This window comes from Molossus molossus, unplaced genomic scaffold, assembly GCF_014108415.1.
Source record: "Molossus molossus isolate mMolMol1 unplaced genomic scaffold, mMolMol1.p scaffold_m16_p_6, whole genome shotgun sequence".
NCBI classification, from domain to species: domain Eukaryota; kingdom Metazoa; phylum Chordata; class Mammalia; order Chiroptera; family Molossidae; genus Molossus; species Molossus molossus.
In genome coordinates, this window is record NW_023425399.1 from 8861541 (window position 1) to 8889536 (window position 27996).

At 45.4% G+C, this 27996-nt stretch overlaps 1 protein-coding gene and 1 pseudogene across 1 annotated transcript; both read right to left on the reverse strand.

Annotated features, from left to right (window-relative positions):
* Window positions 1–233: 233 nt before the first annotated feature.
* On the reverse strand, window positions 234–1502 carry LOC118619115 (annotated as a pseudogene).
* A 4795-nt stretch (window positions 1503–6297) lies between these two features.
* On the reverse strand, window positions 6298–27972 carry RNF114 (ring finger protein 114). The gene is made up of 6 exons (XM_036245365.1): window positions 27828–27972; window positions 19248–19398; window positions 16213–16319; window positions 15050–15164; window positions 10616–10723; window positions 6298–8752 (listed from the first exon to the last, which is right to left on the reverse strand). The coding sequence occupies exons 1-6, from the start codon at window positions 27965–27967 to the stop codon at window positions 8687–8689; spliced, it is 687 nt and encodes a 228-aa protein (XP_036101258.1). The 5' UTR covers window positions 27968–27972; the 3' UTR covers window positions 6298–8686.
* Window positions 27973–27996: the final 24 nt, after the last annotated feature.

A 27996-nucleotide genomic window follows, 5' to 3' on the forward strand; every position in this document is an offset into this window, starting at 1 on the left:
CCGGGTTCGGTTCCCGCTAAGGGCACGTACCTCGGTTGCAGTTTGTCCCCGGCTGGGGTTGTGTGGGTGGGAACCACTTGATGTGTCTCTCTCTCTCTTTCTCCAGCTCTATCTGAGGATAAATGCAAAAAATGTCCTCGGGTGAGGATAAAAACAAAAGTGATCATGGAACAACTCAAAATGCAGAGCAAGAAGGACAAGAAACATGTCATTGTCCAACAGATGGTGATGGTTTTAATTCTCTCACTAGATGAAACTCACGCTTTCATTTTTAGGCGAGGTAAACTGTAACTCCAGCAGCCGGCAATACAGAACGCTTGTCACAGCCCAGTCTCCATTCTGTCAGTTAAGTGTTTCGAGCTGTCTCAGTCGGGACAGACGCATTTACGTGACTGGCTGTGCTTGCGCCACTGCGAGCAGCCTTAGAACTGCAATGCACTTGGCACTTGTCTCCTCCTGCTGTGCAGAGATGCCCTGCACCGCGTGCTTCTCCGCCCATCTCACCATGCGCTCTTGTTCCTTCCGACGCATCATGTTCTGCACAGAGATAGGATGGTCCAGGCGATTCTTGACCTCCTCGCACACTCTCTGCAGCCGTTCGTGCTAAGTAACCACCAAGGCCATAGCAATGTTATTCCTCTGGACATCGAAAAGGTAACGGCGCTTTTGAACCAGTGCCTGCTGGGACTTCCCCAGACCAATTACATGTTGGATGTTTTGATGGAAGCCTGTTTCGCTTCTTCTACTTGGGCAATTTTTTGCTCACTGAGTTCATCAGCAAATTCCCCAATAGAGGTACCATATTTTTAAATTACATACACAAGCAACCCTATCGTTGAAATGGCAGAGATGGTCTCTGGAGTAACCACATAGATTTCTTTGGATAGAAAATATAGGGTAGCCCTGGCCGGTTTGGCTCAGCGGTTGGAGCGTCGGCCTGTGGACCAGAGAGTCCTGGGTTCAATTCCCGCTAGACCCTAGTGGCTAGGGGCACGTACCAAAAAAAGGGAAGAGGGAGAGGGAGAGGGAGAGGGAGAGGGAGAGGGAGAGGGAGAGGGAGAGGGAGAGGGAGAGGGAGAGGGAGAGGGAGAGGGAGAGGGAGAGGGAGAGGGAGAGGGAGAGGGAGAGGAGAAGAGAGGAGAAGAGAGGAGAAGAGAGGAGAAGAGAGGAGAAGAGAAAAGAAAAGGTAGGGTAAGCCCAGTTTCGGGCAGACAGGGTCCTGTTACACCTGTTTTAGGATAAAATAACTGGAAGAATTCCTCAGAGATCAGTCCATAGCCAACTTTTCCTCTATATTCAGGAAGAGGTGGTACAGGGGCAAGACTTGGGTGCCCGTGTGCGAGATCCTTGTGGCCTGCAACACCCCTGGGCTGAAGAGGGGCCACTGTAGTGGCAGCAGAAAGTACCACCCAAGACAGCATGGTCAGCGAGGTTCTATCGGAGGTCTTTGCATCCCAATGACCTGGACAAAGCTGTTTTTTTTTGTTTTTTTTTTAAATCTTCTGAGGATATTTTTCCATTGATTTTCAGTTAGAGTGGAAGGGAGAGAGGGAGGGAGGAAGAGAAGGAGGGAAACATGGATGTGAGAGAGACACATCGATTGGTTGCCTCCCACATGACCCTGACCAGGGCCAGGGGTTGAACCTACAACCCAGGCACATGCCTTTGACTGGGAATCAAACCTGTGACCCTTCGGTCCATGGGCCGAAACTAACCGCTGAGCCAAGCAGGCCAGGGCCCTATCTATATCTTTATACTTACACACAGGCATACACTATTTTTTTTTTTTTTATCCTCACCCGAGGATATTTTTCCATTTTTGTACAGATAGAGTGGGAGGGAGAGAGAGGAAGGGAGAGAGAGAGAGAAACATCGACGTGAAGGGACACATCGAGTGGCTGCCACCCGCAGGACCAACCAGGGCCAGGGACAAACTGCAACCGAAGTACATGCCCTTAGCGGGAACTGAACCCGGGTCTCTCCGGACTGCAGGCCGACGCTCTAACCACTGAGCCAAACTGGCCAGGGCGGCATACACTATTTTTTTTTCTGAACCACTTGAGAGTCAGTTGGAGACATCGTGTCCTTTCCTTTGAACCTGTTAACCGAGCGGGACGTATAAATACGCCAAACATTGCATACAGTGAAAAGGGAATTCCCCAGTTATTCCCCGGTTAACAGGTTAAACTCTTTGGTGAATATCTCTTTAACATTCTCTTATGTAACTGTGGTATAGTTGTCAAAATCAGATCTCACACTGATAAAATATTGTTGTTTATTCCATAGTCCGTATTCAAATGTCAGCAATTGGCCCAATAACATCCTTTATGGCAACCCTACCCATCAAGGATCCAGTCTGGGGACCCTGTTCTCATGCCACTTCAGTCTCCTTTAATTTGACCTTGACATTTTAGAAGACTCCAGCTGTTTTGTGGAATGTCCCTTCGTTTGGATGACTTACCTGATGTTTCCTTACAATTAAACTCGTTACACCTTTTTCTGTTGGAACCTCAGAAGTGGTGCTGTGTCCTCAGTGCACCCCATCCTCACCCAGGCTTGGTCCCTTTGTCATACCACCTGATCACTTGGTGAAGAAGGTGTCTGCAAGGTTTCCCCACTACAAGGCTAATTTTCCCTCTGTAAATAATTTGTAGATCATTTGAGACCAAATAAATATTCTAGATGGTTTTTATAATCAGAAAAGTCATCACTAAAGTCTTGCAACCTGTAAGACCTGAGCTTGTCCACCTGATTCTAAACATCAACCAAGTTGCTGCCCCACCCCAGCTACAATAGTTTGTTGCAACACATCTTACATTATTTCCTGAACTAGCCTAAGGATGCATTTTACCTGAGGCTCTTTTAAAAGGTACAGATTCCCAGGCCCCACCCACACCTACTAACCAGAATCTCCAAGGGAGGGGCCTGAGAATGTATTTTGCAACAAGTGCCTCCCAGGTAATTCATATCTTCAGGCTGAGTTTGGGAAACACTTCCTTTAACAGTAGTGTTTAGTCATCAAACAGCTGCTTGGGTGAAGAGGGCACTGGGGTGGCTCAGAAGTGGATGAGAACAACAGTAGTGACATCAGTAGTTCCTATTTATTAAGCACTTATTTTGTGCTAGGCTCTATTCTAATGTTTCACGTCAATTATTTCACTAGTTTCCCACAACTCTATGAGAAACTTTTAATCCCATTTTACAAATGAGGAAACCGAGGCACAAAGAGATTCAGATAACTTGTCCAAGTCACACAGCTAGCCAGCAGTGTGGATGCTGGGAACAGGGGGCTGTGCTGTGTGCCAGACACCAACAGTCTAATGATACCTCTACATTGTAACACTTGGGCAAGTTACTCACTGCCCCGGCCTCCACTCCTTCATCTGTATAATAGAGATGCTATTTAGTGCCCCTCCTGCAGGTCCGGTTAAGAGGATTCAACGAGATGGACTTCTCAGGAGCTAAAGGAGGGAGGATTCAATCAGACTTGGGAACAGGCACTATGTCAGGAATCAGGGATGAAGAAGATTAGCATCACTGTTCTTAATTCTGTGCTCATAGCCCCCAACTGGCCCCCATGAGGGACATTCGGCACACTATGGGAAGCCAGGGCAAAACCAGAGGAAGAAAGGGAAGAGCATCCAAAGATTACATGGAGGGTCAGCCAGAGCCTCAGGAAACACTGCCCCCTTCAGGCTCTCCTTACCATTGCACTGGTCCCTAATTCTGAGCAGGAAGAGTGGCCACTGAAAAAAGTACCATTGTAAAAGGATCCTGTTTATGTCCAGCCAGTGGAGCTCAGTGGTTGAGCATCGACCCCTGCACCAAGAGGTCGCCAGTTTGATTCTTGGTCAGGACACATGCCCAGGTTGTAGGCCCGATCCCCAGTGAGGGGCATGCAGGAGGTGGCTAATTGATGTTCTCTCTCACCTATGTTTCTCTCTCTCTCTCTCCCTCTCTAAAATCAATAAAGAAAAAAAGAATTATTTAAAAAAAATAAAAAGCCCTGGCCGGTTTGGCTCAGCGGTTGGAGCATCGGCCTACGGTACAGAGAGACCCGGGTTCAGTTCCCACTAAGGGCATATACCTCGGTTGCAGTTTGTCCCCGGCCCTAGTTGGTCATGCGGGTGGCAGCCACTCGATGTGTCCCTTCACATCAATGTTTCTCTCTCTCTCTCCCTCCCGCTCTATCTGAACAAAAAATGGAAAAATGTCCTTGGGTGAGGATAAAAAAAATAAAAAAATAAAAAAAAGGATGCCATTTTATTTTTTTATATATATTTATATATTTGTTCTTTATCATTGAAAGTATTACAGATGTTCCTCCTTTTTTCCCCCATTGACATCCTCCTCCCTGCTCCCTTCCCCAAGGGTCCTGTTTGAGTTCCACTTCAATTGTAGGAATATTTATTGAGTCTACTTGGGGCCAAGTATGGAGGACAGTGGTGCATGAACAGGCATAGTCATTGCCTGGCAGATTTTGCTCAGTGGTTAGAGCGCCAGCCTGTGGACCAGAGAGTCCCGGGTTTGGTTCTTGCTAGGGGCACATACCAAAAAAAAAAAAAATCAAGATTAACTTCTTACTATGAGAGACATCTATTAAAACAAGTAATTGCACCCTCGCCGGTTTGGCTCAGCGGTTAAAGCATTGGGCCTCGCACCAATGAGTCACGGGTTTGATTCCGGTCAAGGGCACATACCTTGGTTGCAGTTCATCACTGGCCCTGGTTGGGGTTGTGTGGGAGGCAACCGGCCTATGTGTCCCTCTCATGTCGATGTTTCTTTCTCTCTCTCCCTTCCTCCCACTCTATCTGAAGATAAACAGAAAAATATCCTTGGGTGAGGATTAAAAAACAAACAAAAAAACGAGTAATTGTAGCCCCAGATGGTATGAATGAGTTGGTTGGAAGGTTGTCCCATGCACCAAAAGGTGAAGGGTTTGATTTCCAGTCAGGTCACATGCCCAAGTTTTGGGTCCATTACCCTGTTGGGGGGCATGCAGGAGGCAACCAATTGATGTTTCTCTCTCACATCAATGTTTCTCTCTCTCCCTTCCTCTAAAAAAATAAATAAGACTTTAAAAAACAATTGCACAAATAATTTAATCAGGTGTGAATTGCCCGACACAGATTTCAGAACATTTGTACTGCCAATATACTGAGTTTCCAGACTTACCCCATAAAAACACCAGATGCCCAGTTAAATGTGAATTTTAAACAATTTAGTATGAATATTCCTGGCATTCACTTCCTGACTTAGGCAAATTATATTCCTATGCAATATTTGGTACAGAGTCATACTAAAACGTTATTTGTTGTTGGAAATTCACATGTAACTGGGAGTGCTGCAACCAGAACACTGAGTGATGAGGCTGCAAGGTAAACAAGAACCTAACCTCGGAGAGGTTATAGTTTAGCAAGGGTATTTCACATGAGTTAATAAATGCCCTGATTAGTACTAGAAGTAGAATCTTCCACAGGAACATTATACATGAAATTCTGATCTAGACATCCAAACTGCAGTTGGGAGGCAAAGACAGGGGTTGGAGGGAACACCAATATTCCAGAGGGAAAACGGTGGGGCGGTGGGGTGGCGTGACCCATTTGAGGTGCAGAAAAAAGGCCTGATGATTTGAGTGTGGAACTGAGTGACAGTTGAGGTTGGAGAGGGAGACAGGACAGAGGACAGGAGGCCTGCAAGGGCCACGGTGAGGTGCTGGGGCTTCGCTGAGGGTAACTGGCTGCACTGGAGAGAAACCAAAGGAGAGCTGTCGCAATGTTCAGGTGAAATCATGGTGGATCTTGAGATGCTGGTGGTAGTGGGATGGTGAAAACACACAAATGTGTTCAATGTGTGAGCTAAAATCCATATAATTTGTTGATATAGGGTGTTGAGGTGGACAGAGGAGTTTAAGATGTTCAGGTTAATTCTTGGGCAATTGGAGGGATGGTGGTACCACCTGGGGGGAAAAGAACCTAACCTAGCAGGAGGTGAGGGTAGTAAGAGGGCAGAGGATGAGTTCAGTATGAGCCATGCAGAACTGGACATCTTTATGTCATGTGGGTGGACAGGTTTATGAGGAAGCGGGTTCTAGGGGCCTGGAGCTCCAGAAAGGTGTCTGGTCTAGAACCGTGACTCTTGGCCCCATCAGCACATGGATGGCAATGAAAGCCAAGTAGTGAGTAAGTCTGCCCAAGGAGAGGGTGTAGGGTGAGTAGGAGTCTAGGGCAGAGCGTTGGAGAACTCCAATAGATAGGAAAGGGAACCAGGAAGTGGCTGTTGGGGACACAAAAAGGAATATGGTAGAGAAACCAGGATGGTGTTGCAGAAGCAACTGCTTCTAAAAGGAGGGAGGGGTCAGTAGCATTAAATATGTTGAAGATGGAGCTGGAAGACTAATGTTCTGGGTTTAGTGATAGCTAACCTAGCTATTTCTACATTTGTTTTAAACATATATGTAATTAAAAACAGGTAAACATTTGAGTATTTCATCTGTAACAGTACAAGTTCAACTTGGCCAAAAAAACTTGATCGCAGAGAAATGGGTGCAGAAAAGGCAAGTATTTGCCAAATGTCCCACAGCCAGTAGCAGAGCTCAGAACTTCAAACACACTCAGGACCTCAGATCCCAACCTGTGAAACTGTCACTACAATGTCTCGGGGCTGCTGTCCAGCCATCTGAATGGAGCTAAAGCCAGTGTCTAGGCCTTGCTTCATGGAGCAGTCACTTCTCACTTCACCAGATCTCCCAACTGTGAGAAGTGGGGGTGAGTTCACTTTCCAGAGCAGACAGGCCCAGCGAGGCTCAGCTGGTGAAATCTCAGAGCTGAGATCAGCGCCAGATGGGAATCACTTGTGACTTTCTAAGAACTTCCCCTTAGAAAGAGCAACAATGTTCTAGAGGCTCCCTAGGCCCAGACTTCAGCAAGTGGTAGTAATGAAAACAGGCACTGCAGCTTACCAGTTGGATAAATTATGAAATTTATTTATACTTTGCCTTTTAAAAGCCAGAATGTAACAAATTTCACTTTCTGGAAAATCATCTTATTAGAAATACATGAAGTGCACTTAATACAAGGAAATCAGTTTCTTGGTACCACCAGTGAGACGGACACGCTCTCTTCAGTTCCCTAAAATGAAGGTTTTGTTCAAGTTCTCTTTAAACTTAGACCAAGATGATCTCAATTCAGGGAGGTCTGGGTAAACACTTTCCAAAAACTACAGTGAAGAAGCTGACCTTAACATCTGGGCCTTTCCAAGCAACAGCACATTAGAAAAAATTACTTTGCCCCAAAGGGTCCCATTTTTGCTGGTTATGAGGCATTCACAATTCTTACTGGCAGGTAGGGAGAGGCCCACAGCAGTGGGGGGCACAGGCCCCAAGCCCTGTCACTTGCAACCTCAGCCACTGAACCAGAAGAAATTTCCATCTCAGACTAGAGAGGTCTGACGTGAAGAAGCAAACCTAAATCCAGATGCCCTTTGGTCAAAGGTTCTGCTCCTACGGATTTGACTGCCGGCTCTCAGCCTTGTGTTTATTGTGAAACACGTTGAATTTCAAGCTTATTGGGCCACTACCAAAGCAAGTTTCTAGGAGACAGTTTCCATTAACAACTGCTCACAGATGTTGTACCTTTGAACAGTGTCTTGCCAGAAGGGATGGCAGGTTGTGGTATTAGATTTCCTACCACCTCTCTCTGATAGAAAAGCAATGCTCAGTTTAATCTAAGTTAACAAATAAAAAAACTGGTATCCACTTGGGCCCCGAACCTCTTCCCTCTTATTCATTTGAGGACTCCTTTTTGTGCCTCAAGGACAAGAATGTAAGCAGGCTCCCAAACAGAGAGGTAAACATGACCCAATCATTTGAAAATACCTTATTAGTTTGAAAATCATAAGCAAAAAGCTATGGTCTTCCTGTCTCTTAGCTGACCTTCCTCCCCACTTGTGGAGAAATGGGAGTTTAACCTAAGTTTCTAACCTAGAAACATTTATTTCCACTAAAAACACGTGCTACACCTTATCCTAAAAAGGCACCAGGCAGGCATTTAGGATCAAACCAGTTCATTCTAAGGGTGTGCTGGAGTGGCAGCAAAATATCACTAATCAAAACGTCCAGGATCAGACCGTGCTAAACCCAGAACATTCGCCCCAGCAGACTGTTGAAAGGTTTCCTGGGAGGTCAACTCCAGCTCTGGCAGCTGCTGTGAAGGAGCAACTAACAGAATTTCCTACACCGAAGGCGCTCCAGCTCTGATAAGATGCACTGCTGCCAGCGCTCACACACCCCAGGGACAAGGAGAGGAGACACTTGTCTCATTTGTGCTATTCATGACCCACAAAAGGTCCTGGCTGGCTCGAAAGACCTGAGAGATGAACACTGGACGAGAGGAACTAGTGTGAGACGAGGACAGGTGGAGAAGCTGGGTTTTCTTCCAGAAGAGGAAGCAGAAACTCCAGGAAGTAGCTAAGGAGCAATCAAAGACAAGACATGTGACAAACAGGGTTAACAGTAGGGGAAGAAGAGCCCAAAGGAAAGGAGGGCTCTGACCTGGGAACTGTTTCCCTGTTAGAAGTGACCCTGTCCTAATACCAGGCTCACTTCTGGGTCTGTTGTATATTAAAGGTTTCACATATAACATGTAATGGAAGCTCTGGAACGTGAGACGGACAGCAGAAGCTCTGCTCACTGATCGATGATGGAGCGTTGCAACACCTGATTCATCATGTCCTCTTCATCAACATCGTAATCCTAGGGGCAAAACACAGACACAACCTCAGCACCTGTCTGACTCACTTTCAGTAAGAGAACCGGGAAAATCAAGCATGGGGCCCTGGAGAAAGCTGCCAGGGGCCAGATCCCACCTCCATGGCGGGCAATGCTAGCCACGGAACTCTAGGCAGATTGCTTCATCTCTCTGTGCCTCTGCTGCTCCATCCTGAGGATAACAACGACGGCTCCCTCAGATGGGAAGTGTGAGGACTGGAGAGCACCCAGATGGACCTGGGCAAAGACCAACTGCTCAAACGTGGAGTGCACTGCAGTGAAATTAGCCTTTCTAATTCAACGAGGCAAAGTTTTCTATTTGGGTATTATATTGATCTTTATGCATTAAGAAAAAGAACAGTTATTTTCAAGTCTGAATTTCAGACACTGTATTAGACTATAAATAAATATTCTTTATGACAACTTAGTAAAGAATCATGCTTTCCTTCTTAGGTCCTGAAATACAGCCATTAAAACTGACTACTCCTGCCCTGGCCGGTTTCGCTCAGTGGTTAGAGCGTCGGCCTGTGGTCCAGAGAGACCTGGGTTTGGTTCCCACTAAGGGCACGTACCTCGATTGCAGTTTGTCCCCGGCCCTGGTTGGGTCGTGCGGGTGGCAGCCACTTGATGTGTCCCTTTCACGTCAATGTTTCTCTCTCCCTCCCTCCCTCCCTATCTGAACAAAAAATAAAAAAATGTCCTCGGGTGAGGATTTAAAAAACAAAAAACAAAAAACTGACTACTCCTCCAAAATTCTAACTTGAAGGTTTATTCCAAATAGTTGACCAAATTTATCTATCACGCCCGGCCAGTGTGGCTCAGTGATTGAGCGTCGACCCATGCACCAAGAGGTTGCCAGTTTGATTCCTGGTCAGGGCACATGCCCAGGTTGTGGGCCTGATTCCCAGTGAGGGGCATGCAGGAGGCGGCCAATCGATGTTCTCTCTCATCGATGTTTCTATCTCCTTCTCCCGTCCTCTCTCTCTAAAATCAATAAAGAAAAAAAAAATTTTTATCTATCACTATACTGCCAAGACAACCGTGTGCCCTTCAACACCACTCTAGGGAAAAGACACACACCTAATGACCACATCTGGCCAGTGAATGTGCTTTGTCTGATCTGAAATACTTTAAAAATAAATATGTAGCCCAGCTGGTGTGGCTCAGTGGTTGAGCAATGACCCATGCACCAAGAGGTCGCCAGTTCGATTCCTGGTCAGGGCACATGCCCAGGCTGTGGGCCCAATCCCCAGTGAGGGGCATGCAGGAGGCGGCCAACTGATGTTCTCTCTCATCATGTTTCTATCTCTTTCTCCTTCTCCCTTCCTCTCCCTCTAAAATCAATAAAGGGAAAAAAAATTAAAAATAGGTATGTAGTATATCATATGACATTCTACATTCTCAGCTTTTTGGAGTTGGGGTGGGTGGGGGAGACAGGCATTGCTGTGCCTGTATTTCCACATGACAACAATCAGCTGAAGCTACTGGCAGCATAAAGAGCTACACACAATCCAGCTTGAAAATTCCATGGGGGCCAATTTCATTACTTGCCTGGCCCCATGGGCATCTAAGCTTAAGATTCCCAAACCAAGTTCTATAATAGGTAGAAACTACACACACCAAAAGCAGGCAAACATTTGGGTGAGGGGGACCTAGGAGTAGGCTGGCACTGTCTCAGTCTAGATGGCCAGCCAGTTCATCTTCAATGCCACACAAGAAAAGCTGTGGCCCCTCACCTGGCTCACAGACCGAACAGCTGCCATTCCAGGGAACCCACAGCATCATGACAAAGCTCAACAATGGGGCCCATGGAAGGGAGGGAGGGATAAGAGCCTGGGCTCCACTCACCACAAAAGTGTCGTAAGAAAACTGGTGCCGCCGCTGGATGTGCTCGATGAAGTTGGCGCTGCGGTAGTTGGGGTCTCCCCAGGGCATGGAGGCACATATCGGACAAACCTTTCAACAAAGAAGCATGGTCTTGGGCCCCTGACCTCTGAGCTGACATCCACCCTGTGTGGCTTGCGTCTGGTCTCCTCTCCCAGGACAGCTTTCCTGACCCACCAGTCCAGAGCCAGGTCACTCCCTTGAGTGCACATTCACATCCCAGAAAACACTATCAGTCTCCTACTCGAGTCTAATGACACGTGGGGGTGGGTAAAGGCTTACGCCATGATACCACCCTTTGATTTCCGACTATGTCAGAACAACACATCAGCCCAGTGGGGGCCTAGACTACAGCCTTCCAACCCCCACACATGAAATGACTCAAGACAAAAAGAAAACCAAAGAAATGACAGATAAGCAATGTCCCAAGGAAGTTAAAACACAGCCTTAATGTGCTATTTCTACAAAGTAAATATTCAGATGAGGGGGCTCAGGCTGAAAACCCCTCATAGGAGAGGCTGATTTGGGCTTTGAAGACTGGGAGGCAGTGGGAAAGACAACACCTGAAAGGGTGTTCCAGAAGAGGGGCAGCAGTAGCAAGGAGAAAAGGCCAAGAGGCAGCATAACAGGCAAACAGCCAATCAGTGAGGTTGGAACAGAAAATTCATGGAAATGGACAGAGGGAAGCTGGGGCAGGGAAGAAGCAGGCGTAAGCAGTCCAGCTTAGAGATGGAACCCCAGTATTTACAAGGAAGATGTGGTGACAAAGGGGGAAGGTAAGAGATGAATCTGAAACAGTGGAAGACTCCTTGAGTGGAAGAGCGAGGCAGGGAGCTGGAGCTGGGCCACGAGTCAGGAGAGAGACAGAGAGGAGGTGCTTCCAAAGGGAAGTGCATCAATACTGACAGTTAAGGAGTTCTATACAGGGACAGGAGATGGAACAGAGGGCCACGGGCTGACAGAAGAGAGACTTCAACAGAGACAAAACGATCAAAAGAATTTCAGAAAGCCAAAGGGGGGAGGGGGGTTTAGGTTGCAGTACCAGAAACCAGAGTAGTTCAACGATACTGATTAAAAATTATATGAGTACACTTACCCTCCAACCAAATCAATCCACAGCTAAGACTTTTACTTTAGTAAAAGACTTTAGTTAGGCAAAGATATGTTAAAATTTATGGCAGCCTTTAAAATTTACTATGAAAAACTTCAAACCTAAAATTTACTATGAAAAACTTCAAAGAAAAGTAAATAATAGTTTGTTGAACCAGTCCTTATCCCCAACACCCAGATTTGGCATACTTATTTCAGCAAAAAGGAAGCATTTTAAAATAAGACACAACACTCAGTATAGTCCTAAAAATAAGTATTTCCCTCTATAAATACAATAGCATTATCCCACCTATCAATCAACAATAGTTCTTTAGTAGCATTTAATATCTCATCCTTAATCAAATTTCCTGATACTGTCTGGGACTAACCTTTATGCTGACCAATAAGGGACCAGCTAAATCATGGAAGAGAAAGTAATGGAAAACTGTGACTCTCATTAAAAAAGAGATCTACATGCACTGACATGGAACAGCTGCCAAAAATAGTAGTTATAGTCTCTATAATGTGCTGTCATTTGCATAAAAAGAGGGACAAAAAGGGCTACATCCATGAATCTCATAAGGACGTTCAAAAGTTAGGAACGTCTCTGGATCCCAGGATTCTGTGTTTCTCACAAACGCGGACTACTCGGATGCCAATGGGCAAACAACAGAGGCATTTTCTGACACTGTGAAGGGAAAACTGATTTCGGAGCCAGGACACCAGGTTCCAGTAATGGTTCTGCCACTACCTAGCTCTACGAAATGGACAATCCACTTAACTTGGCTGGCACAATGGTTTCTTATTTACTTCTAAAAAGAGTGCAGGAGAGATGGTGGTAGGAAATGAATTAGAGTATCTCTGTCATTTTACTTAGCATCCATTTTAGTTTTCATTATTACCAAAACAGTCGTGCTTCTCTGGCTAAAATGGGTAGTGGGGCAGGTGAGTGGTGTGTGTGTCCCTGTGTCCATGCACACTTGCTTTTTAATTAGCAATTAGTTCTCAAGAACCACAGCTCAAATGTCTTGAAGAAGCTAAAAGCCTGGATTTGGGGTGTTTCATCTTGCCTAGCACAGCCAACGAATATGTCCTGTACATCTGTTTTGTAATCACAGAAAAAGTAAAATAGCAGGTGCAATGACCATCCCAGGTTTTTGTCTGTAGAAATTTCCAGAATTCTCTATGTAATAAACATGTTAGAAAGATGAGTATTAGTATTAAATAATGAGGCTGTTTATTTTTGAGCGAGAATCAATTATTTGTGACTACCTTCTGAAAGGCGGGCAGGCCACCATGCTGTGGTGTATTACTCTGATATTGGGTTTATTTCTATTATTCTATAATGGCAAATGGAAATATAATATATTTATCATATCCAAACACAATACATTGCAAGCATATAAAGAAATACTGGGGACCTGGCCGGTTTTGCTCCGTGGTTAGAGCATCAGCCCACAGACCAGAGAGTCCCGGGTCCGGTTCCCGCTAAGGGCACGTACCTCAGTTGCAGTTTGTCCCTGGCCTCAGTTGGGTGTGGGTGGCAACCAGTCGGTGTGCCTCTCTCACAGCAATGTTTCTCTCTCCCTCCCTCTCTCCTGTCCGCTCTGAAAATAAATGGAAACGTCCTCGGGTGAGGATAAAAAAATTAAAAAGAAATACTGGGAATAACCGATGGTGTAGAGGGAACCAAGGGACTAGGGGAAGGGGCTGGAAATAGTTTTTACAGTTTACTTTTTATACAATAAACTGACTAGATACAAAGAAACAAAATTTTTAAATTGCCAAGAGGTGCCCTGGCCAGTTTGGCTCAGCAGTTAGAACTCGGCCCAGACCAGGTCTCGGGTTGTGGGTAAGGTAACCAATCAATGTCTCTCTCTCACATCGATGTTTCTCTTCCTCTCCCTCTCTCCATGTTTCTCTTCCTCTCCCTCTCTCCATCCCGTTTCCTCCCGCCCATTCTATCTAAAAAATCAATGGAAACATAGCCTCGGGTGAGGATTAACAACAAACAACAAAATAGCCAAGAGGTGACAGAAAACAAGGACTCAGGAGATCAGCTGGGGTCACTGAGAATGTGATGTCAGCAGGTGGAAGCCAGACTCAAAAAAAAATGGCAGCTTTACAGAGAAGAACCATGGTGGACACCACGGGATCCAAGTTAACAATACCAACAATGGAGGGAGAGATGTCACATGACCCTGAATGTGACACCTGGAGGAAACATCACTTATGGAGCATCCCTGCACTAATCATGGAAAAAAAAGCAGACAAGCCCAAACTAAAGGACTTGCTACAGAAAAACTTGCCTGTCCTCTTTTAAAATGTCAAGGTCGCCCTGGCCGGTTTGGCTCAGCGGTTAGAGCGTTGGCCTGCGGTCCGGAGAGACCCGGGTTCGGTTCCCGCTAAGGGCATGTACCTCGGTTGCAGTTTGTCCCCGGCTCTGGTCAGTCATGCGGATGGCAGCCACTCGATGTGTCCCTTCACGTCGATGTTTCTCTCTCTCTCTGTTCCTCTCTCCCCCTCCTACTCTATCTGAACAAAAAATGGAAAAATGTCCTCAGGTGAGGATAATAAAAAAATTAAATAAATAAATAAAAAAATGTCAAGGTCATGAAAGACAAAGAAGGGCTGAGGACTGAAGAGACATGACAACTAAATCTCACACACCGAGTGGGATTTGGGGGCAGAAGAAGATTGATATAATTGTTAAAATTTAAACATGAATTCCGCAGTAGATATTAGATTATCTCAATGCTACGTTTCCTGAGTGTGACAAACACACAAAAAAGGTGGTGTTTTTTTGTTTTTTTTAAAGCAAATGTTTTTGGGAAATATATGCTGTAGTATTTAGGGTCAAAAGGTCATGACATCTATAACTTATTCTCAAATGGTGAGCAAAAAATTTGTATACAGAAAGCATGGTTAAACAAATATGGTAAAATATTATTATTTTTTTATCCTCACCCGAGGACATTTTTGCATTTATCTTCGTATAGAGTGGGAGGGAGAGAGGGGGGAAGAGAGAGAAACATCAATGTGAGAGAGACACATCGACTGGTTGCCACCCACCGGGGCCGGGGACAAAGTGCAACCAAAGTACATGCCCTTAGTGGGAACCAAACCTGGGACACTCTGGTCTGCGGGTCGATGCTCTAACCGCTGAGCCAAACTGGCCACGGCGGTAAAATATTATTAATCCAAGAATCTAAATGAAGGAAACATTCAAGTTCACTGTACTAATCCTGTAATTTTTCTGTAAGTCTGACTTTTTCCCCATAAGAAGTATAAAAAGGAAGTTACTCTTACCACAGATTTGGTATCCGTGCTATGGGATAACTTGCAGTGTTCCACAAGTCCTTCTTGATCAAAGTTCTTCTCAGGACAGTAAGGGCAAGGAAAGGTATAACGGTTTGGGACATTCCTAGAAGACGAAAGGCAAGAAAAACACCTCTGTGAGTACATGCAACTTCAGCTACTGTACCCTCCAAAAAAGAACAAAGTGCACTGAATGTGTTATGGCAGGGATGGTGATGATTACTTCAGAACCAGGTTAAGTGTTCTGAAAATAACTTATCAGCACAGCTAATATTTGAAGTGAACATCAGAGTTTCTCCACACCTTCCCCCATACACAAACTTGCATCAGCTTTAGCCAGAATTACAATTACACCTCCACTTTCTTTTCTTTTTGGAAAGAGAGGAAGGGAAAGGGGGAGAGAGAGAGAGAGAAATATCGATGTGAGAAAGAAACATCAATCAGCTGCCTCCCGCAGGCACCCAGACTGGGGATTCAGCATGCAACCTGGGTATGAGCCCTGACCAGGAATTGAACTGGTGACCTTTCGGAACACGGGGATGACACTCAACCAACTGAGCCACACCAGCCAGTTTCTTTTCTCTTTCTTTTTTTTAAAAAATATTTTTCTTTATTGATTTCAGAGAGAGGTAGAAACACCAATGAGAGAGAACATCAACTGGCCGCCTCCAGCATGCCCCCCACTGGGAATTCGGCCCACAACCTGGGCGTGTGCCCTGACCAGGAATCAAACAGGGAACCTCTTGGTGCATGGGTCAATGCTCAACCACTGAGCCACACTGGCCAGGCGATATACCTCCACTTTCTAAAATTCACCCTGGCCAGTTTTGCTCAATGGTTAGAGCATCGACCCTTGGACCAAAAGGCTGTGGGTTCGAGTCCCAGTCGAGCGTACATACCTACCTGGGTTGCAGGTTTGATACCCCGGCCCCCAAGGCTGTATGACAGGCAACCAGGCAATATGTTTCTCTCACATCAATGTCCCCTCCTACCACCCCCTGCCATTCCGCTCTGTCAAAAAATTAAGGGAGAAATATCCTTGGATTAGGATTAAAAAACAACAACAACAACACTCATACACCTCAATCACAAACATGCAAAGTGTCCACTGAGCAAAAGATGTCCTCGACCAAGGGAGTGATTAAGTCATTTACCTTGGCTGAAGGGACACATCCTTAGTGGTAGCCTTCACACCTTCCATAATGTAATTCTGGTATTTGGAACAGGTAGCCACGTGGGCCCGGATCTTGGATAGGAAGAACTTGGACAGGAAGAATCAGAGACCAAAAGTTAGTCAGGACCTTGTACCAGGCACATCATCATCCCAAAGCAAAGGCAAGATGAAAACTAGACCTATACCACCCTGGCAAACATCTCACCAGTCCCCTGGCTGTGCTGATGGGGCTGAACCCCTGAACGTTTGTTGCAGGGTTTCTGTTAAGACCAAGGCTGAGGTTTTACCTGACCAAACCAAGACATCTGCTTCCATTCTACACTAACTTTCCTAGAGGTCTGCTTTATTCACCACCTGCTCTCTGCTTACAGACACACTCCAAACCCAGTTTTAAAATTTTCCATACTAGCATTTAAACTCATCTTCTTACCGCAAGCCAAGAACTACATTCCATTATGTGAAGCAGGGGAAAAGGATAAAGGCTAGTAATCCTAGTTAAAGTACAAACTGCCAGATTATGATAAATGATCTTTAAAAAAAAACAACAAACAAAACCTAAATTTGAATTCTATTTCATCTCTAAAATCTAGTCTTTGCAATATAGAAAAAAGAAAAGAAATTCCAAAAAGTGCTTAATCACAGGTGTTCTAAAAAGAAAGAAAACATGTAAAGAATGAAGGAAGAGGGGAGACACAGGGAAGGAAAATATTTCTAGAGTTTACTGCAATACAGTCACTAATCTTTAAAATGAAGAAAATCAAAAACATGTAGAAAAAAAATACAAAAAGACTCATGCATGCATGAAGATGAAGGGAAACTTTATTTCAGTATCTTGAGTTTCTGAATTAAAGAAAACTGCAAGGGAAAAAAAAAGCTTCAATATTTGAGCTCTGGCTTACCATGATGTTTTTATCTTACCTCCAGCTAAAGAACTTGACTTCAAGCTGCCAACCAGAGCTCCCAATTAAAAGGGATGAAAAAAATCCCATTCAGAACTGTACCCACTGGGTACCCCTCATGCTAAATCACTCTGAAAGGAAGATTGTAAGGTGTATCCATTCTATGACTATCCAAACTAAGGTGTTAGAGTTAAGGACACTGACGTGCAAAGCTGTCCAACGGTTCTTTAAAAGGGGAAAAAATTGTTTCAAATGCAAAAAAAAAATTGTAGAAATATATACTACAGTATGATCCCATTTTGTAAAGATCCTATATCTGTTTGTCAAAGGGCAGAAAATATTTTGCAGCCTTCTAAGTTGAACCACTTTAAAGAGGCAACCTCTGGCCCAGGCCGCTTTGGCTCAGCGGCTGGAAAGCTGGCCTGTGGTCCGGAGAGACCCAGGTTCAGTTCCCACTAAGGGCATGTACCTTGGTTGCAGTTTGTCCCTGGCTCTAGATGGGTCGTGTGGGTGGCAATCACTCGATGTGTCCCTTTCACGTCCATGTTTCTCTCTCTCTCTTCCTTTCTCTCCCACTCTATCTGAACAAAAAATGGAAAAATGTCCTCAGGTGAGGATAAGAAAAAAAAAAAAAGTAATCTCTGGAGTGGGGAACAAGCCTACATTTATTTTATATTTTTATACTATCTGGAATGAACAAAATCATAACGATTCAAAAACCGATAAACCTGTGTATATCTCTTGGAAAACAAGAAAATAAGACAACAATCTTTATCTTTTGCGGTTGTAACAGATGTTACATATACTTAACTCTAATATGATTATACAAAAGAGCATGGATGCATTTAGATATTAGATCTTGCTATTAAAATCAAATATTTCATATTGATCTTTGTATCATGATTCTTCTGTCAAGTGCTAAAAAGCTGATTAAACTTTGTATCTGTAATGATATAGAATTTTTTTTGTTAATCCTCATCCAAGGATATTTTTCCATCATTTTTTTTTTTTTTTTTTTTTTTTACATAAAGTGGAAGGAAGAAAGGGAAAGAGAGGAGGGAGGGAGGGAGAGAGAAACATCAATGTTGAGAGAGCCATACTGGTTGGTCGCCTCCCACAAGATCCTGACCAGGGCCAGGGGCCGGGGATTGAACCTGCAACCTAGGCATATGCCCTTGACCAGGAATTGAACCTGAGACCCTTTGGTCTACATGCTAACGCTCTAACCAATGAGTCAAACCGGCCTGAGCTGATATAGATTTTGAGAGAGAGGAAGTGGGCAGAGGGAGGGGAGAGAGAAAGAGAGAAACATCATTCAGCTGCCTCCCTCACACACCCTAACTAGGAATCGAACCCACAACCTGGTTATGTACCCTGACTGGGAATTGAACCGGCCACCTTTTGGTGTATGATACAATGTCTAACCAACTGAGTCACACCACAAGGGCTGATATAGATTTTTAAATTTCCTCTCAAACTAACTGCAATAGATAATTTTTTGAGTCACTGACTTCATTTTATATTAAAAAATATTAAGAAATATCATTCTGTCATTATATTCTAATTAAAATTGTGCTGCCCTGGCAGGTTTTGCTCAGCGGCTAGAGCATTGGCCCACTGGACCAAAGGATCTCAGGTTTGATTCCAGTCAAGAGCTTGTACCTGGGTTGCAGGTTCGATCCTGACCCCAGTCTGGGTTGTGAGGAAGGCAACCAATTGATGTGTCTCTGTCACATGGATGATTCATTCTCTCTCTCTCTCCTCCTTTCCCTTTCTCTCTAAAAATCAATGGAAAAATATCCTCAGGTGAGGATTAACAACAAAAAAGGTGCATGATGCTTTGAAAAATGGGTCTTTTGTAGGAAAAAACTGGGATAACTGATTTCTATGATTTTCAAAGCTAAAGTATGTAATATACTAAGCCAACTCTTAAAAAATAAACCCAATTAAGGTTACCAAAATGAAACAGCACAGCCATCGCCACAGATAACTAGCATGCACACGTGCTATTAGTTATCCAGTCATGCTCTAACTTCAGAAACTACATGGCAACAGCTCTACGTTTTACCCCATCTCATCACAGCAAGACCGACTCTTCCGTTTTCCTTCCACATACATTTTTGCGGCAGCCATGGCAAGTAGTCTCTGTGCTCTCAATCTGCCGCTCGAGCTCCGCGGCTCGCTCGCCAGGTGCCAGAGGGCTGCGACATACCCCACAGACAGGCTTCTTCGGCTTCAGACATTCCTGCAGGCATGCAGAGCAAAAGCTAGAACAAGACATACAGAGAACCTGAGTCATGCATTGTGAAGACAAGACAACAAAATGGATAAACTTTAAAAAGACATCAATGAATAATGGATTAAAGACAACTTGCTCCCTACTCCTGATTCAAATACCGAGTCTCCTATGGCAGAAAAATGAGGGTAGGGGACAGGTCCTGCAAACAATAAACAGGTCCAGCAACAGAAACAAATGCAAACTGTGATACACAGCAAAAGGTGTTCTGGTGCTCTGAGGGGTTTCCTAAATCTTGGTTTTTCCTCTGTGAAATGGAGATCGGAGTACAGTTGTCCCTCGCCACTTCATGCTTCAACTTTCGCTGCTTCACTCTATTGCGGTTTTTTTCAAATATATTCATTAAAAAGTTTATCGAGACAGTGAAAATGATACAGCGCGCGCTGGGTTGTCTGAGTCAATTATACACCCCTGTATTACAATTAAAATTACTGTACGTATGGACTGTAGGCCTATGCATTCTAGCACCCCAGGAATCCTTCAACGCCAGATGCAACTGCTAGAGTATGGAACGGATGAACCGCGATAAACGAGGGACGACTGTATTCACTTCTAGGACTGTTGGGAGACCTTAGTACAGTGTTTAGCACACCTGAAATGCATCACAAACAGGAGCTACTATCATTAGAGGAGAATGCAAAGCACTATGGGAACACAAATACAAGAGCAACTAACTAGTTATGACCTAAGGACAGAGCTGGGAAGACTTCAGAGGCAACATCTATGAAAGAGCCTTAAAAGAAAGAGTTCAACTGGCAGAACAGGGGAATATTCCAGATGTTTAGACTTAAAAATCCATGATGCATTCAAGGAAATAAAAGCCTAACATTTTTCCTCATAAGCAGTAGGGACCCAGATGTTTAAAGCCAAGTATCAACAAGACAAAATCCAAGCTTTAGAAAAATAACTCTGGGATCATCACAGACAATTGAATTGCTGGTTTTAAAATTTTTTGTTGTGAAGAAAGACGAGAGGAGACTTGAAGTAGAATCCAAACAGATGGCTAACAGCAAAGGATTGTGAGGGCCCGACTGAGGCAACAGAGAATGAATTCAGGAAGTGATTCAGAGGTGGGATCAGTAGGACGGGTAACTTACTGAATTTGAAGAAAAAAGGCCAGGTTTCTATCTTTCTTTTTAATTCTTTTTTTTCTTTATTGATTTTAGAGAAAGAGGAAGGGAGAGGGAGAGAGAGATAGAAACATCGATGAGAGAGAACATCAACTGGCTGCCTCCTGCACGCCCCCCACTGGGGATCAGGCCCACAATCTGGGCATGTGCCCTGACCGGGAATCAAACCAGCGACCTCTTGGTGCATGGGTTGAGGCTCAACCACTGAGCCACACCGGCGGGGCCCAAGTTTCTATCTTGAAGCCTAGACAGGTGGTGATTGTGATAAAGTACACGGAAATAATGGACAATAAGGAAATACCTCGGCTATATACCCAACCTGATAGGTTTAAGGCAGGATGTATAGTCAAAAGGTAATCTGCACATTTGACAATTCTTTGTCTCTGAGAATTTTCTTCCTCTTTGTCATTAAGCTAGATGTTATTCTGCTAGGCAAAATTCTAGACCAGGTTGGGAGAAGGTGAGAGGGTCTACTGAGATCACAATGTTGAACTAAGCTGAGTACTGTACTCATAACGGTTCTCTTCCAAAGTGGAGAAAAACACAAATGTTAGTTTCATATAGTGACTAAATATGTGAAGGTAACTGCCCTGGCTGGTTTGGCTCAGTGGGTAGAGCATCAGCCCTCTGACCAAAGAGTCGAGGGTTCAATTCTGGTCAAGGGCACGTACCTTGGCCCAGCTCTGGTTGGGGCCGTGTGGGAAGCAACCAGTAGATGTGTCTCTCTCTCACATCGATGTTTCTTTCTCCCACTCCTTCTAAAGATAAATGGAAAAATATCCTAGGGTGAGAATTAAAAAAAAAAAAAAAAACTAAAACAAAAACACAAAAAAATGTGAAGAAAATAAATGAAAAAATGAGATCTAGCTGGGGTGGATCACAGAAAGCTTCATTAGGAAGGTAACATTTGATGCCCAGCCACTGTGGCTCAGTGGTTGAGGGTTGACCCCTGCACCAACAGGTTGCCAGTTCGATTCTCGGTCAGGGCACTTGCCCAGGTTGTGGGTCCAATCCCCAGTGGAATTGGGGGGTGGGCAGGCAGGAGGCGGCCGATTGTTATTATCTCTCATCGATGTTTCCATCTCTCTCTCTCCCTTCCTCTCTCTAAAAATTAATAAAGAAAAAAAATTTTTGCCTTGGCCGGTTTGGCTCAGCGGTTAGAGCGTTGGCCTGCGGTCCGGAGAGACCCGGGTTCGGTTCCCGCTAAGGGCATGTACCTCGGTTGCAGTTTGTCCCTGGCTCTGGTCAGTCGTGCGGGTGGCAGCCACTCGATGTGTTCCTCTCACATCGATGTTTCTCTCTCTCTCTCCCTCTCCTACTCTACCTGAACAAAAAATGGAAAAATGTCCTCGGGTGAGGATAATTAAAAAAAAAAAAAAAGAAAAGAAAAAAAATTTTTTTTTAAAAAGAAGGTAACATTTGGAACTTCTGGTCAAGATGGCGGCTAGGTAACTGTGGTATCACCTCCTCCCACAGCCACATCAAAATTACAACTAAATTACAGAACAAATATCCTTCAGAACAGCCTGAAATCAAGCTGAATGGAAATCCTACAACTACAAAATTAAAGCCATCACATCGAGACTGGTAGGAGGGGCAGAGGCTTGCACAGGCTGGTCCACACCCACACGTGGCAGACAAAAATCAGGAGAAAAATCAGGAGGGCTGCCCTGGCCGGTTTTGCTCAGTGGTTAGAGCAGTGGCCTGCGGTCCAGAGAGTCCCGGGTTCAGTTCCCGCTAAGGGCATGTACCTTGGTTGCAGTTTGTCCCCGGCCCTGGTTGGGTTGTGTGGGTGGCGGCCACTCGATGTGTCCCTTTCATGTTGATGTTTCTCTCTCTCTCTCTCTCCCTCCCACTCTATGAACAAAAAATGAAAAATTTCTTGGGTGAGGATAAAAAAAAATTAGGAGGACTACCTCAGCTAGGAAGGTCCTCCCTGAGGACTGAGGGGTCCCCCTCCCACACCAGGCACCCAGCTCAGGGTTCCAGTGCCAGGAAGAGAAGTCCCCATAACTTCAGGCTGTGAAAGCCAGTGGGAACTGAGGCTGAGGGAGGCTGAGGCTGCTGGAGTTGCAGGCAGCTCCTCTTACAGGGCCCTCGCACGGACTTACTCAGACCCACTCCGAGTTCCAGCGCCGAGAGGAGGCAGCTGGAAAGGTGCCAGAGACACGGGGAAGAACTGAGTTGTTTGGCATCAGGGCAAGGGCTGGAGAGCGAGCTTTCTCCAGGAGAGATATGCTGGTGGAGGCATTTGTTCCTTTGGTGAGCCCTTCCCCCATGAGGCCAGCAGACAGACTGAGGCCATATTCGGGACTCCAGCAACCTGGCTCATACTGTTTGCCCCACCCTGGTGATTCCCTGAGGCCCTGCCCCACCCAACTTTCGGGGCCCACCAAAGCTGTTTCCAGTGGCTTTACCACAGGATTGGCCTGTTTCAGCTCCTGCTTCAGATTTTCCTAAATTCTCTCAAACAAGCACCAGCTGGGCATAGTAAACCCCATACCTCTCATTGAGTGGCCCCAGGCCTGGCACCAGGAGCAGCCAGCCTTGGTTCACAGACTGGCTTTGCCTGGGCACCTCCAAGCCCAGCACAAGAAGCAGCCATTGACAGATCACTTTGTAGTTTACACCTGGTGGTCCCGGGTAGCGCACAGGCTGATCTTCCCAGAACCAGCACAGTGAGTGGACAGCTTCAGACCACGTTGAAGCACTACCAACCAATCACTTCCACAAATGACACACTCAAGGAATGGACTCAGTGGGTACCAGAGCCCTGCTGAAGTAAGTCTTGCTCTGTGTGGTGGGCCCCTGCATTGCTGATCATCCAAGTTGGTCAGAGGTTGGTGGTCAGTGGGCACAGCCAGTCCTTGTAGCTGATCAGCCTGAGTAAAACCCTTCCATCAACGTGGCAACAGCAATCAAGATTCAATTACAACAGAATGGTGTACAGTCCACAGGAGGGGTGCACCTCAAGGGCCCAGCTGGGTGACCAAGGAGGATGTACCACTGGACCCTACTACAGGACACCTACTACAATAGGCCACTCTAAGAAGCCGAGGAGACAGCAACTCTACCTAATACGTAGAAACAAACACAGGGAGGAAGCCAAAATAAGGAGACAAAAAAACATGTCCCAAATGAAAGAACAGAACAAAACTCCAGGAAAATAACTAAATGAAATGGAGATAAGCAATCTAACAGATGCAGAATTCAAAACACTGCTTATAAGAACGAATGAACTTAGTGAGAATTTCAAGGAACTTTGAGAGGACCTCAAGAGCATAATAAAGGACCAGTCAGAAATGAAGGATGCACTAACTGAAATAAAGAATAATTTACAGGTAATCAATAGTAGAGTAGGTGAAGCCAAGAAGCAAACCATCAATTTGGAATATAAGGAAGCAAAAAACACCCAATCAGAACAGCAAAAAGAAAAAGGAATCCAAAAAAATGAGGATAGTATAAGGAGCCTGAGGGACAACTTCAAGCGTACCAACATTTGCATCATGGGAGTGCCAGAAGGAGAAGAGAGGGGACAAGAAATTGAAAACCTATTTGAAAAAATAATGAGAGAAAACTTTCCTAACTTGGTGAAGGAAACAGACATACAAGTCCAGGAAGCACAGAGAGTTCCAAACAAGATGAACCCAAAGAGGTCCACACCAAGACACATCACCAAAATGCAAAATGTTAAAGACAAAGAGAGAATCTTAAAAGCAGCAAGAGAAAAGCAGTTAGTTACCTACAACGGAGCTCCCATAAGGCTGTCGAAAGAAACTGATTTCTCAAAAGAAACTTTGCAGGCCAGAAGGGAGTGACAAATATTTAAAGTGATGAAAAGCAAGGACCTACAACCTACTCTATCCTGCAAAGCTACCATTTAGAATCATTGGCCATATAAAAAGTTTCCCAGACAAGAAAAAGCTAAAGGAGTTCATCACCACAAAACCAGTATTATATAAAATGTTGATGGGTCTTCTTGAAGATAAAAAAAACATGAACAATAAAATGGCAATAAATATATATCTATCAACAATAGAATCCACAAACAAAATAAGCAAGCAGAACAGAAACAGATTTATAAATACAGAGAACTTTTTGTTGGTTGCCAGATGAAAGGGGGGTTGGGTGAAAAAGATGAAGGGATTAAGAATTACAAATTGGTTGTCAGACTGAGAAATCTCAAAGGGAAGGGGGAAGGTGGGGCGGGAAGAGGGAAACCGAAGAACTAATACACATACATGCATAACCACTAGACAGAGACAATAGTGTGGGGAAGGTAGGAGGGTGGTAGTGGTGGGGAGGAGGGAGTCAAGGGGGAAAAAAAAGGAGGGACATCTATAATACAATCAACAATAAAGATAAATTAAAAAAAAAAAAAAAACATTTGCCCGGCTGGTGTGGCTCAGCAGTTGAGCATCAACCCATGCACCAAGAGGTTGCCAGTTCTTCCCAGTCAGGGCACATGCCCAGGTTGTAGGTCTAGTCCCCAGTGGGGGGCATGCAGGAGGCGGCCAATGGATGTTCTCTCATCGATGTTTCTATCTCTTTCCCTCTTCCTTCCTCTCTCTCTGAAATCAATAAAGAAAAAATATTCAATGAAAAAGAAAAAAAGGTAACATTTGTGCCCAACCGATGTGACTCAATGGACTGAGTATCGTCCCATGGACGGAGAGGTCTCAGTTTCACTCCTGGTTAGGGCACATGCCCGGGTTTCAGGCCTGATTCCCAGTAGGGGGTGTGCAGGAGGCAGCCAGTTGATGTTGCTAATTCTCTCTCCTTCCTCTTTCTCTAAAAAAAAAAAAATCAGCAAAAACATATTTTAAAAGTTAAAAAAAAAAAGAAGGTAACATTTGAGCTAAGACCTAAAATTATGAGGAGAGCCACACAGACTGGATGCATAATTCCACACAAAGATGACACCAAGTGCAGAGGGGTGTCCGAAAAGCAGAAAGGAAGACCTCTGGGGCCATGAATCATGCCCAAGAAAAACAGCCTGGTTTCAGTTTCCATTTTCTATGTATGGGTCTTTTCCTAGTTTAGCCTTCTAGATGCTCCACCCCTTCTGTTACAGTGCTATGTACAAAGTCCTTTCTCCTGGACACCCAGCCACCTGCCCTTCTCCAGCTGTATTCCACTAGACTGTAGAAGGATATAATCATTTAGAGATTGAAAACAAGTTTTATAAAACCTAAAGCTATGCCCAGCTAGAGCTGCAGTGATACTCAAGTTTCCAACTACAAAAGTTAGCAAAAAACAACTAGGCAGAGCAAAAAGCACTTGGCCGGTGTTAATGGAGACTCGAGAGATGCATCCATCTGTTTTCAATCAACATTGAAGTGATGAACATGTGGAACTAGTATGGTGAGTATAGGGAAAAGTCAAGGTTTGAATCCCAGTACTGTCCCCTTGACCTCTGACCCAGGAAAGGTTCATTTGGCTCAAGGAAACCTCGAATTTTGCTTCAGTTGGTAAATCCTGCTGGGTCAAGCTTCTTCATTCATCAATTACCTCCCCCCTACCCGTTTGATTCCTATAATACCCTCCATTGCACAATGAATTTTCACAATAGTCTGAACGTTTGCTGGTACTTATCAATTCATTGGATTGTGAACTCTGAGGGCAGAATCACCTTTACTCATTACTATGCCCCCCAAATCTGGCATATAGTAAGCACACAAATATTTTGGTCTGCTAGAAGATGGATGCTTGCTGTGCTGGGCACTGGAGATATAAGGGGCAAAATATATATGGTTACTGCACTCATGACCCTAAATCTTGCTCTGTGCAAGATACTGGAGGTTATTTATTTTAATCCTCACCTGAGGATATTCTTCCATTGATTTTCAGATGGAGATGGAGGGAGGGAGGGACAGAAAGAAACATGGATGTGAGAGAGACACATGGATTGGTTGCCTCCTGCATGACTCCCCTGGAGATCAAAATGCAACCGAGTACATGTCCTTGACTGGAATGGAAACTGAAAGTCTTTGGTCTGAGGGCTGACACCCCAACCACTGAGCCAAACTGGGCAGAGCTGGAGGCGATTTAAATGGGAATGGTGACAAGGGAGGTAACAAATTGGGACTTGAAGTCTGAAAAGGATTTGGGGTAGTAATAAGGGAGGTGCAGATGGGAGAGCAAGAATTCCAGGCAAAATGAACTGCAAACAGAACAGCCCAAAGCTACAAAAAGCTTCATGTACTTGAAGCAAAAAGCAATCAATGTGGCTAGGGAGCCCTTGCCAGGTGCTAACTGTTTTCTGGGCTGGCAAACAGATGCCTGCAGTCCTTCTGGGAAAGCCAGACAATGGTGGGCCTCGGTTCTCTCACCTGCAAAATGGCTCTTCCTCTGCAGGACTGCTGTAGAAATGATGCCTGTGAAGCCCAGCAGGCGCCTCCTGTGCCTACAGACCAGTTAAGAGGCCCTCAGACGAATGCCAAGGTGATGCTCATGATACCCCATTGAGGGAGGCCACGGAGAAAATGCCAACTCCCGGAGGCAAGAAGTAGGTGGCCAAGTTCTCTACAATTTTTTCAACTTTGGTGTCTCTGTGTCTGATAGAGCAAGGCCGAGATTCAAATCAGGCCAAGCTCAAAACACCTACCCCAGCCCAGGTCTGGCACTGACCTTTACACACACACACACACCCCTCCTTTAGTCGTCCCAGCGTCTATTAGCAACATTGCAGGCCACGGAGGCTTAATCTCAAAACGCATGAAACACACCTGTACCCAAGCAAGTAGGAATGCTAACAATCCCTCTCTGGCAACTCTCAACCCCTTTCACAGTTAAGGGCAGACTGGTCAGCTTTTTATCAAGACTTCCTTCCCTTTTTCCTTTTAGCTTAGCTCAGTGCTTCTCCAACTTGGGTGCACATTAGAATCCTTGGTAAAGCTGCATACGTGACGTCAGATGTACTGCACTTCAGGGGCGAGGGACGCACTATTCAAGGGAAACTGTGGCTCTCGAGGGCAGAGCTCGGACCCCACCTAACCCCCAGCGGGGTGTAACTCCACGATCACGCGTGGGAAGGAGCTGACAGGCCGCCCGGAACACCGCAGGAGCTCGTCAAAAGAACAGGACACTTGGGAGGGAGCAGGCCAACTTGCACGGGTCTTCGGGCGCTCAGGAGGGCCCCGCGGACAGGCCCCTTTCGGCCGGACCTCTCGCTCCCGCCCGAGACCCTCCTTGCCGGGGCCTCGCCCCTCGTTCCATTCCCCTCCGCCCAGTCAGGCGCCCCCCGACCAGGCCCGGGCTCGCCGCTTACACGTGTCCGCAGAGCACTCGCACCGGCTTCTCGTACACCTCTAGGCACACGGGACAGGTGAAGCGGCCCAGGGGGTCGGCCTCCGCCGCAGGCCCTGCCAGCTGCGCACCACCCTCACGGTCCGGCTGTTGCGTCGCCATCTTGCTGTCGCGGAGCGTAGCGTAACGGC